At 31.0% G+C, this 13043-nt stretch overlaps 1 protein-coding gene across 1 annotated transcript; it reads right to left on the reverse strand.

Moving 5' to 3' along the window:
- Window positions 1-231: 231 nt before the first annotated feature.
- LOC8272419 (soluble starch synthase 1, chloroplastic/amyloplastic) lies at window positions 232-10247 on the reverse strand. Its single transcript, XM_015717733.3, has 15 exons — window positions 9622-10247; window positions 5890-6245; window positions 5625-5702; window positions 5401-5525; window positions 5051-5132; window positions 4788-4961; window positions 4431-4512; window positions 4206-4297; window positions 4022-4084; window positions 3844-3933; window positions 3334-3458; window positions 3125-3233; window positions 2980-3035; window positions 1495-1534; window positions 232-620 (listed from the first exon to the last, which is right to left on the reverse strand). The coding sequence occupies exons 1-15, from the start codon at window positions 9920-9922 to the stop codon at window positions 462-464; spliced, it is 1932 nt and encodes a 643-aa protein (XP_015573219.2). The 5' UTR covers window positions 9923-10247; the 3' UTR covers window positions 232-461.
- Window positions 10248-13043: the final 2796 nt, after the last annotated feature.

Genomic DNA, 13043 nt, shown 5'->3' on the forward strand with positions numbered 1-13043 from the left:
AAAGTCTTTTCTTTCCAACCATCTTGTATGTATATATATATATATATATATATATATAAAAGATACCAAATGCATTCCAAGTTCTAACTTGCATTAACAGCCTTGACCTCTTATTATATGTTTAGGCCTACAAATTCCCTCGCTGTATCCAAGTCAATGTGATGTAAATGCCGACAATAGAATTCCACTTAAAATGGTTTTAAAGTATAATAAGAGGATCACTAGTAAAAATTGAAAAAAAAATTAAACTCGACTTTCATCAAAATGAATCAAACTTCTCGCAAATACATGTTGTTAGCTCATTAGCTAGTTTATTATACTCGTAATATATGGCTTCCAGCTGGTTCCATATGATCTTTTCCAGCCAAGCTTCATCAGACATGAAGACTAAGCTAAGAATATTGTTGGGTCTTTCTTTTTTGTTTCTCTAGGTTCTCTCTTCCTATTTCTAAATTGCCTTTTTAGCTAACATAGGGTGGATCAATAAATGCCCATTCAAAAACTTGCTCATATTGAATTGCAGCATTTTCCCAAGTGGAGTCTCTTTCCATGCCTCTTCTCATTATTTGCTCCCATGATGATTTATGATCTCTGTATGTCTTGATAGCAAGTTTTAATGCCTATCAAGAATAAGTCAGAAATGGTTAGACCTGGGCTAAGAGTGAAAATAAGAGCAAACAAATAGTAAAACACAAAGGAACCTTTGTTTTCATAGCAAAAGAGCAGTCAAGGTATTAGCACTATTCAAATTGGTGCAAGGAAAAAAATGCCAGCACACACTGATTTTTATGCTTATTTTATCAACACAAGGAGTGATCCAAATTATTATGAAAGGTCTTCTAAGCATCTACCTTACAATTATATTATGAAAGCTCATCCAAGTAGGATTCATGTGGCAGTAGAGAAGCAGACAACATCTCTTCCAAAATTGTTTAAGAATGCTTTGCAAAAAGCTTGACTAAATTAAATAATTGTATAGAAAGTTCACCTAAAACCTTAGCTCATGTGAGACACTGATTGTGAGCCATGTGCAGGTGTTGAAGTGGCATAGAAGCTCCTCACTATTCATCATGATATGACCATGACAAAAATTGAGTTTACTTTTTCATCAAACAGGTATCTTTATTGAGATTTTGAATGAATGAATTATTAGTTTCAGTGATAATCTCGTCACCTAAACTATAAAAATCAACTTTACCGTGCATGAGCTTCTCAATACTGATAATCACTCTATTAAATATCATGATTTGTCTCTTGAATAACAAAAATATTGGCATGAAATATCCGTTCAATTAGGAAAATAGAAAAACAATTAAAAAGGAGGACAATAAAAACAGAGATTTGACTCTTGGATAACAACACGAGCATGAAATAGTTCTTTTATTAAGAAATTTAATAAACAATTAAAATGGTGTTTTGCATTGAAGTAAGATCAAAATTTCTAAGGAAACTTAAACAGAGATGAAGTTCGCATGAATGATGCAATTAACTTACCACCAGCATGCTTTCTTTTGATAGTGGAGAAAAAGTCCATCTGTCAATACATTAACAAGACAAGGAATTTATACAAGGTCATATTCAAAGAAACAAAGACTTTAATTCACACTAGGAAAATAAAATCAGCATTAATGCAGAACCAGAGCTTTGTAATGGTAATATAAACATACATTTTTTTACATCATATTGAACTTTTTAGAAAGGTTAGGTTGATTATGCAATTTCCAGCATAAAAACTAAAATCTCCCAGAAGTTATAATACGTCACAAGTTTTGTTAATGTAGTTTTTCTCCCAGAAAGAAATAAAAGGTATGCGTGTATTAATTTTATAGCGATGCAGTCTAAGTTTAATACTGGACTTCTTTTAGATATTATAGAGTACTTTATAGTTCTTTTAGATGTTCTACATTTTTGTTTATTTAAGTAAATTATCTGCTGCCCCGCATTTGGAGCATTAAATTGTAGCATTTAGTAATTTTAACCTTTTCTGGCACTGAACTGGTTGCATTCATTTGGGTCTGAACTTTTACTTCTTGATGTTTTCAGTTTTATTAGATCTTAATTGGTCTAGTCAAATAGAAGGGGCCTTTGTTTTACATAGGATTCCTAGTACTGGGGGGAATAAAATTATTTCGACTCTCTACAAACCGATTGTTGCAAGGCTTTACTATTAAGTTTATGAGTGAATATTTTCCAGCAGCTATGCTTCTAGCATTGTGTGATGCAACTGTAACCTGAGGTGCTGCTTAAAAAACTTCATGTGTGATGCTCAGAATCTTTTGTTTCAAATTCTAGCAATCCATAAACAAATCATTTTTTTTTTCTCATAAAGCTCGTCCTAGCTGTCCTACATCGATGTAATCTTCCTATCACATTCTTGCATCATTAAACTCTAGAGGGCTCTCTCTGTCTTCTATCAATTGAATAGGTTGCAATTTTCTTATTGCTCTAGTTGCACTAATTTTTAACTTCAGAATAATGCCATTTGTTCCTGTCATCAGTGCAAACATGACACAAAACTTTAGGGATGTGAAGACTGCAAAACTCCATAGGATTAAGGTAAAAAGAATTGTTAATAAATTCTGTTTTATAGTATCATGTAATAAATTACCAAATCCCCCCAACACCAGCAGGCATTAAGATTTGGACGGGAAATAAACTACAAAAGAAAAAAAGAAACAAAATGGCTTAGAAACGTCCATTTTGGTCATAACCTTAAAAGAAATTACTTAAATAAAGTATCTTTTACAACAGTGCTTGTTCCTGGCTTCAGATCCAAAGCACCATAACTAGACTTCAATAAATTAAGTTGCACAATTATTTGATATCATAGCACTAGACGTGATATCAGGTGCATAACTAAGTGTAAGACTAATTTTATTCAATCCCAGGGGTAAAGGCACTAATTAAGCTATTAAGTTTTGAAACTAACAAGGAACTTCCACGAAAATGTAATTCAGAGCTTAAGGAAAAATCACATACCCAGTGCCTTCACCAATCCCTTCTTGAGCGTATGGATTAAAAGTCTCCACAGTATCCTGATATACAGATAGAACAAGAGTAGTTAATGACCATATCCAGAAAAAAGAACAATTGCTTTTAGCTTCTCTTGGACAATTTCACTTACCCTAAGTCCTCCAGTGGCATGAACTACTGGTATGGTTCCATATTTCATAGCGTACAATTGATTTAGCCCACATGGCTCAAATCTTGAGGGCATTAATAATATGTCACATCTGTTCATCCCACACTTCAATCAGTGCAATTGAATTAACTTGAAACTCTCTCATTTATTTTTCTAGTAGTACATAAACATGAATGGAAAATTTGGATTACCCTGCAGTTATCCTATGGGAAATTGGGACATTAAATCCTACCCAACCTCGAAATTTGTCTTTGTAAGTTGATTCTGCTCCTCTCATCCAGTCTTCATACAGTGGGTCTCCAGATCCTAGCATTACCTGATCCATGCTCTATATTATCAGTTCTCCAAGGAAAAAAACGCAACAAAAAATTCCTGATGAAGAGTGAAAGGCCATAAAAAGTGACACTTGAAAGTGAGAAGGCTAAACATCAAGGACTATAAACCACAAACTTTCTTGTGAGGCTTCACAACAGTATTTAAGGCCCAATTGATCTTAACAACGTATATTGATTCAAACCTAAAATTATCTACTGAGACTACTTCACATATGTATTTCACCCTAAAAGTTAAAGTGAATATACATGTCTAAGTATATTTGGGATTTATGTAAAAGACGAATGAAAGCAAGCAGTGAATTGGCCCATCAAATGCAGTTTTTTAGGGCTGAAAAGAAAATGAAACAAATAGAATAACTCACTTACGAATTGAATTTCTTCTTCCATCAGCTCAGGAACTGCCCACCGTATCAGGTCAATGCCTTTTTGATAGTCCAGTCTCCCAATAAATCCAATCTACAGTTTCAACTTGAATCAACTAAACTAACAGAGAAGAGTTTTTACTGCTAATGGCCGTGATGCAATAAAATTATCAATGTCTTACCAATGGACAATCTGGGTTAATAGGAAGACCTAATTCTTTCTGCAAAGCCATCTTACACTGAACCTGCAATATATAATGAATAGGGATATGAAAGGAAGCCTCAAAATGATTAGCCATAGAAGAAAAGATATATATATATATATATATATAATATATATATATAGAGAGAGAGAAAGCTAACCACCTTTCCAGAGAGATCATCGACAGAGTAATGGAAAGTGATATGCTTATCTGATGAGGGGTCCCATTCAGAAACATCAATGCCATTGGTGATCCCTAATAAAAATGAGACATATTACTAACTCAAGCACCAAAGTAAATGTTATCAGGTATAGAACCTGCATTATCATCTGACTGGCGCCCCATAATTCACAAACAATAGTCTTAAATATAAAGTGCAAGCACATACCATTCAAAACACTCCTCCTACTGCTTAACAAATCATGCAGCCCGTATCCACCCTCAACAGTTGTTATTTCCCAAGAATACCCCTGTAATAACATTAAACTGTTCAAATTATATCAATAGATGACCATCATTGCTACATAAATGATCTCAATGTTTTCAAATTTATATTATTTACATTTTACTATCTCAAAGTAAAGCCAACCAGAAAGATGTTTCTTATTAAAGCCAACCAGAAAGATGTTTCTTATTCTGAGATACTTGTGTTGAAAATTCAAGGTAATCGTCACAAAGCACCAAATATTCATGTTTCACCAAATAAAACATCTCAAAGAGGCGCATGATATATGACATCAATGACCTTGCTAACTGTGAGTATTCGGTCAGCTGTCACAACCGCACCCTTTAGTACATTTACAGCTTCACCTGTGTCAAGAGCATGAGTCCTTGCCCACGTGGGGAAGACCCATTCCAGTGCCCCATACCACTCTGAAGGCAGTCCAAAATTTTTATATGTCACTGCAGATTCCACTCCCTTGCATGAAGACAAAAGGTGAGCAGTCAGGATTGTAAATATGCAGCTCAAAATAATACAAACTTATGTATCACAAGACAAGCATCTACCTGATGCGCAAGGTTATGTATCACAAGAACACTTCGGGCATCCTTATAAACTCCATACGGATGATATTTAGCAGCCAAAAGTCTGAACAACAGGACGTGTAGATATCAACACATAACTAACATTCATGAATTTGTCAAGCAGTACCTTGACAAGTTTCTAACAGCACCAAGGAGCATGGTAGAAATCATCACCAAAATACGAAATTAAATAAATAAATAATAAGCTGCAAACAAGAAGGAGCAGAAAGGGAGGTGTATATCCAGATGAGGAGGAAACAGTTGGAGATCATTGGTGATGCATGGTTGAACAAGAAGGAAATAATTGCAGAGATGAACAAGTGACCACTTACACAGGGACAAGGCCAGCATGCCAGTCATTAGCAAGGAAGAGACATTTCTCTCCATAGGTATAACCTCCAAGTGGAAGCACCAATGGAGCTTCACATGCTGCATGACAAAGAACAGTGAACCTAAACTGCAAAACCAAATGAGAAGCAATTGTTTTTATAAACCAAAATTCTATATTCTATAATATTATAAATATCAGCCCTGCAGCTGCAAATCATCAAACTACCTGATTGTCACCAAATGCACCATTGCTATCACCATATGGGTTTCCAGGTCGGTGGTATGAAGGATGGTCCACAAAAACCTAGAATGAGAAAACAACAAATCATTGATCACAAGGACATGATATTATTGATGTTACTAAAAAATGAACAAGAAAAGCTAGAGGGAAGTTTAGAAATTAAAAAATTTCCCAAAGCAGGCAATTCATATTTTATAGAAAGTTTAAGGGGCCAAGATTCTTATATATGATACAGCACTAGAAATCTTACCCAATCAACACCTGCCCTATACTCATGATAAAAGGAGACCTCTTGCTCCCCTCCGAAGCAATATATCTTGATACGACAATTTAAATCTACAGCATTAGCAAAATTCTTGTCTTGAGGACTGCCATGCATGTATCTGGGGGAAACAACCATTACACGATGTCCACGGTCGGCCAATGCTATAGGCAAAGAACCACAAACATCTCCTAATCCACCAGTCTTTGAATATGGTGCTGCTTCAGCAGTAACAAAAACAATGTTGTGCTTTACTTTGGTTTGAGCTTTCTCTCTGCTTTCAATGTCCACAGAATCTTCGACTCTATCAGCTACAGCTTCATCAGCTTTCACTAGGCTGTCACCTGCAGGTCAAGTTTATAAGCTTTTACACAAGCCTTCAGCATCCACAACAGACCATTAAAACAGAATAGCATAGTTCTTCAGCCTTGAAAGAGGTTCAATTTCGGAAAGCCTTGAGAAACGCAAGGTTAATTAACACTATTTTTTCCTCATAACCAATATCAAAAGTAATAAAAGAGTATCATTCTAGCATTTTTTACATTTGATAAGCAAGGACTAGAGTAACTGACGTACAACGACTAAGGAACTACAACAACACAAACATGAATCCATAGCACACAGCTAAAGAGAAAGCACAAAGCTTTAGAAAATAATAATTTTTTATTACTGAAAACATCATAACATATCATGACCTAATAAGAAAATGACTAGAGGTATTTATAGAATCCAAAATCTAAACCTAATACTTATAGAATTAAGGGTTCCTAACTAGGATAATTTTAAACCAATACTAACAAGAAAATATTAACCCAAGACTAAATAAGATAACTTTAACATGTTAGGAACAAGAATATAATTTCTAAATAATACAGAATTCCTAGACTTCTTAAATAAATTATTACAAGAAAAATATCCAGTCCTAACTAATTATTAAATAATTTCTATGCTTGAACTCTGATTGCGTCATTCTCCTCTAGTTAGAGAAAGCTCGAACTCGAGTTTTATAGTGCCAAAAGATGAAAAATTGGATTTGAGAAAGGTGTATCTCTGTCTTCTTGGATGGCAACAACAAAATTAAGACTTTAAACTTCAACATTTCTTTTGCATCACCAAGTTCATAAACACATGTGAACTTAATCATAGATTGCAATATTAACTCGCTCTTGAATTCATCATAAATAAGAAAATTAACTGGATTTGCAATCTCCTTTGTTTTCACTAGATCTTCTTTCGCCAAAGTAGGTTCTTCAAATTTTTTTAAATCATTCTCATCATTTTGGACTTTATATCACACATTTTTTACTCTTCAACTTGTTCACTTGTCACGATGAGTTTCTAGTCTTGCATCATTCCTTGCCAAATATCTTAATCGCTTTAATTGTTATCATAATCTTTTCCAAAGCTTCTTCAACTAATTCATCTCCTTGTTTATAAATAGTCTTAGTTGTAGGAACATGTTGTTCTCCTTTATCAAATGATGGAACTACTTTATTGTTGAACAATAGTATATTATTGTTTTTCTCTATCTTGTAAAAGATGTTGGATTGTCAAATATTCTTCAGAAAAGGGAGATCTTACAACAACAACATATGCTTCCCTAAGATAATACAATTCATCCAATCATACATTTTAAGCTTTGATTTCATCTTCTTTAATCTTTTGAATTTCAATCCACAACACTATCAATTTCTTTTTCTTCTGAATCAGAAAAATAAAATCTCATGTGGAAAAAGAGATTAAGAAATCTTGGTTGAGCCTGGTCCGATACCAAACTAATGTAAAACCCTGAAGGAACTAGTGATATAAAACTACCGAGGAACACAAATATGTAGCCACGATTTTTTTTTTTTTTCTTCTTATCCATGGGAGGTCCAATGGACCATGAATTCATAATAGAGAGCAGTCATCCCCTCACACTCGTCATAAAGGCGAAAACACTCTTGCTACTTGAGCTAGGTCTCAAGTGTAAATATATAATCACCGTATAAAGCTAAAGGGAAAGCACAAAGCTTTAGAAAATAATGTATCTTTTATTACTGAAAATATCATAACCTATCATAATCTAATAGGAAAATAACTATGGGCACCTATAAAACCCAAAACCTAATCCTTATACTACTAGAATTAGGATTCTTAATTAGAAAAGTTTTAAGCAACTACTAACAAGAAAAAACTAACCCAATATTAACGTTTAAATACTCCTAAGGAGAATAAAATTCCTGAAAAATACTAAATCTTAAACTTCCTAATTAGATGATTGTGAGAAAAATATCTAATTCATAACTAATAATTAAATCATAGTTCTTTAACTTGGAGGTCTCCAACAGCATCAGTTGCCTACCAATTTCTATTGAAAATGATGTTCAATTAGCATATGAGAACTTTACTTTGGAACTTTACCTACAAGCTACAACAGGGAAATCTTGGCAAGCTTCTGATAATTATTATTTTTTCTAACATCAACTGGGCAGGCAACTTGCTGTATAGTCCAGCCTTATCTTGAACAGTATAACGTGCACATAAATGGAAATTAAAACAAGAAATCAAATGCAATGCCATTTTGGTAAATTACAATCCCAAATGCCATGAACCATATTTGAGTAAAGTTTTCAAAACCAGCATCAACCAGCATGTCGGACTAGGATCCTCTAGCTAAAAAAATTTTATACATTCAGTGATAACCGAAAAAAAGGAAAGACTACACTCTTTATAACCATAATTATCCTTAATTATATACCTGACCTATATGTGCTATTTATGTATGTTCTTATAGGTGTCCATCAAATCTAAATAATAGTTTATTCAATAAATAAAATGCATATGCTTATAATTTTTAATATGAAAAGGTCAAACTGTGGTTTGGCTTCTGGTGTATTTCATGGTTGAATCTGAAACTCCTGGCCCTGTCTGGAATCCTTTAACAACTGGGTTCGTCTTCAGAAAAATCTATTTTTATTTATTCTTAATGTGGTATTAAAGGAGGGGACCACATCAAAGTTACGCCACATAACCAGTTCACCAGAAGCTGACCCTGGAATACATCACACCAAGCCACAAATATAAATTGCACACCCAATTTGATAATCATATCCCGCAACAGCAATTTTGGTTAATAATAGTGTGATAATCAGCAGTAACTAATTATTGTAAATATTTCACTCTGGTATATACCCTATAACTTCACAATGATTTGACGCTAAATCTAAATATATTTACTGCCATCCTATGCACTTTGGAGATCATTATGTGGGGTTAAAGTTTGGTATAAAAGATACAAGTACCAATTGTCGCTAAATCCGACATGAAGTGGGGTCAAATGAGGGGAAAAGCTCCCAAAAGGTCAGCCAGAGCATGTGATTAACATAGCAACTGAACTATCTGATTCACATTAAATCTGATAAAGTCTGTACAAAAATAAAGGCATCGTACTCGGTATCACTTTTTTTTTTTTTTTCTTTTTTAGTGAGCAACAAAAGAGATATAAATGGCTATTAAAGCCTACATTCAAAAGGAAAAAGTGAAAAGATTGAGCAATCATTTAAAGATTATAGGATATCTGTAAATAATTATAGTAACCAGAGAAGAACAGTAAAACAGAATAAACAACTAACCAAAACTATTGAATGAAGAAAAGAATAGAATTAGAAACAACATAAAAAGCAGAGCCCAGAAAATCAAAAAAGCCAGAAAAGAAAATTTATGGAGAGTGAAACATACCAGACTGAGAAATCAAGTTAAACCCAATAGCAGAACCAGACTCATCTCTGTCAGCAGCCAACATGTGCCCCCCCTTCTCTTCCTTCACATCTTCAACAGCAGAGGAACCCTCCGGTGAATTGGCAAGGCCACCTCTATTATCTGATCTTACAACAGACAAGGAGACGTTTTTACACCTTTCTGTGAGCAAATAAGTAAAACCCAGTTGAGCATTGCTTATGGGACTAAAACTGTGATGGGCATTTATTAATTTTGGAAACGATTGACAAAACCGTTGATGGGTGATCCATAGAGACTCCATCAATGGAGAAAAGTGGGATACACACAGAGAGAGACGTTTTTTAACAAAGAACGAAAGGGATCATTTAAGGGTGGCTAAAAGAGCAAGGAAAATCTGATATAAGTGAGTCACTTTGTGACAAAAAAAGAACAATTACCAGCTCCAGCTGTTTGATATTTAGATTCTTCCTACTCTTTTTTTTTCTTTTGTTGGTGGATTTTTCAGAGAGGGAGAGAGTTTTGGTTTTATAAGGAGAGAGAGCTGAGTAAGATCCAGTAAAAGCGCGAAAGCCAAAAATGGATCCTTACTGAAGTAATTTAAAGCAAAAGGGGAACCACTTATAATATATTTCACGTAAGCACCTTTCAGCTTAAGGAATATTTCGTGGGCTCTCCCTGTAAACGACATCCCAAGAGCTTATGAATTATGGCTTCTCCACGTGAGCGACAGAGATAAGATTATTTTAGCCCACCAGTCTAGATAGATAGATAGAAGGATGGCACTGAATTTGCCGTCAATTTCTATAATGAATCTCGCATCGGTACCGCTTGTTATTTTAGAGAGGAGCCATGGAATACCTACATTTAATATATACTAATTTCATTACTCACATGCTATGTAAATATTACCTACTTAACTCCTTATTACTCAAAAAATAAAATAATATATATTTTTAAATATAGTATATAATAAATATTTTATAAATTTTATTATAGTAAATTCATCTACAAATAAATCATTCTATAATTTGTAAAGTTTTTATTAATTATTTTTATAGCTATAAATAGTTAAATTTAATATATTATTAAAAAAATTAAAGATTCATATATATTATAAAAGTTTATTAATTTTAATAAAATAATATATTATATTAAAAATTAATATTCTTAATAAGAATAATATAATAAGACTATCTCTATTTAAATTTTTTTCATTAAATATTTCTTTTATTAAAGTTCTAATCTAGTATTAAAATAGTTTAAATCTTGACTTATCACTTTTTCGATTTTATTTTTATCAATGTCTTTTATTTGATAAATATTTTTACAAAATTAATCATCATTATCGTTATAAAATTTATATATTATAATAAAATATATCAATAATATTAATTTTAGATAAATGATATTAAATAAGTATCAATCTATTTTAAGATTTCTTTTCAATTTTATTCTGATTTATTTTTTTATATTTATATTTTATATCTTCTTTAAATATCTAAAGAAATTTCAATTTTTTATAAAGAATGTTAATATACAAGTTGGAAATTTATTTCAAATTTCTCATATTAGTTATAGATATTTGTGTAATTAATTAGTTAATAGATTCACATCTTAGTACTAATAAATTTTAATAATTTTTTGAATTATTTTAATAAAAAGATATAAAATTATTTTTTATTATAAATAAATGAAGTTTAATTATATTCTCATAACCTTAACTAATGCACAATCAATAATCTTTAAAAACTGATTTAATAATTTGTTAAAATATATTTTTAGAGAATAATAATAATAAATTCTCTATAAAACTGACTCAGTATTTATCAAAGTAGGTACTAATTATATTAAAGCCTATAAAGTGTATGCATGATGACTTAATAAGTTGATATATTAACAAAATGTATTCTTTTCATTTTTTATCAAATTATTTTAAATTTTTATTAATAAATTTTTAATATTTTATTTCTACTACCAAATATTAATTCTTCAACAACATTATATTATATCGGGCCAAGTAATTTATTGACCAAAGATACGTGAAACATGTTATATATATTTACTAATTTTTAGTTCAAAATCCATAAAGTCTAAAATTCAGATATTATCCAAATATTGGTTTTAGATACTTAACTTCTCAAGTAATTGAATTTATTTTAAAAAAAATAATTAATACAGTGTAAATCATTAAAAAAATGTGTCGTGTTTTCGCTACCCAGAGTGATGACTATGCATGGCCATATGCAACTTAATAGAATATAAAAGTTTTGGTGATGCTAGCGACCTTTACCACTTTGAACAGTGCCCATGCGATTCAACTTAGTTTTTGTAATTGTTTTTTTAATGTAGAAACTGCATTTCTTTTTTTTTTTCTTTCTTTTTTATAATCTTTTCACTATTATCTATTAATATTAATTAGAATTTAGATTTTAAGATGAGACCCACAAACCATTAGACTTCTAATAAATTAAAAAAATAAAGAACTTTAAACTATAATTTATAATCTATACTATAAATATTAATAAGGTTATAACCTTTAGTTTTTTTGTCTACTAGGTTAACAAAGTAAGAATTTTTTTATATATTTAATTTAAGAGTAAAAGTCGGTAAATTATGCAAGTCTCATATATGTATATATTATTTTTCTGTAATTAGATTCATAAAGTCGATTACAGACAATACTCAAATTTAATCAATGTAAAGATGTAAGAGGTTAATTTAAGATTCTTCTCTCCTTAATATATAAAACTAAAAATATATATATAATTTTAATTTATAGATATGAGTTTATAGAATGCTTGATAAATATATTATTCGAAAACCACTTTCTATTGGTTATGTGCATATGAAAGAAAAAATTCTTATAAAAAAATTTCTTTTGTTATTGAGAAAAATAAGAAAATAAAGTTAAAATCATATTTTACTTTAATCATACATTTAGTCAATATATAATTCATGCTTTTGTATGAGACTTTTAATTTTTTTTACAATTATAAAATTTTAGTTAAATGTGATTTCCAATTAATTATAAATGGTATATATATATATGAAATTTTTTAATATAAGCATTATGATATTATGATATATATAGATATAGATATAGATATATATAGAAGTTATTTTGATTAAAATTTTTATATTTTTTACACTAACATAATCAAATATTAAAATTTTTATTAACAAAATAATCGAATTAAGTATATGTTATAGTTATTTATATACCAGTTTTATGCGATCTAATAATACTAAAAATCTAAATTTTTACATCCTATTACAAATTTAGTCCATCTTTTTAATTTTTATTTAAATAGTTCAATTTGACTAATTGATTGCAATTACAGCCAAATTTAAATTTTAGTTAAAATTGGGTGATATGGCAAATGACGTGCCACTATTTATTATTAACAACGTACATATCACTG

Source organism: Ricinus communis, chromosome 1 (assembly GCF_019578655.1).
Source record: "Ricinus communis isolate WT05 ecotype wild-type chromosome 1, ASM1957865v1, whole genome shotgun sequence".
NCBI lineage: Eukaryota > Viridiplantae > Streptophyta > Magnoliopsida > Malpighiales > Euphorbiaceae > Ricinus > Ricinus communis.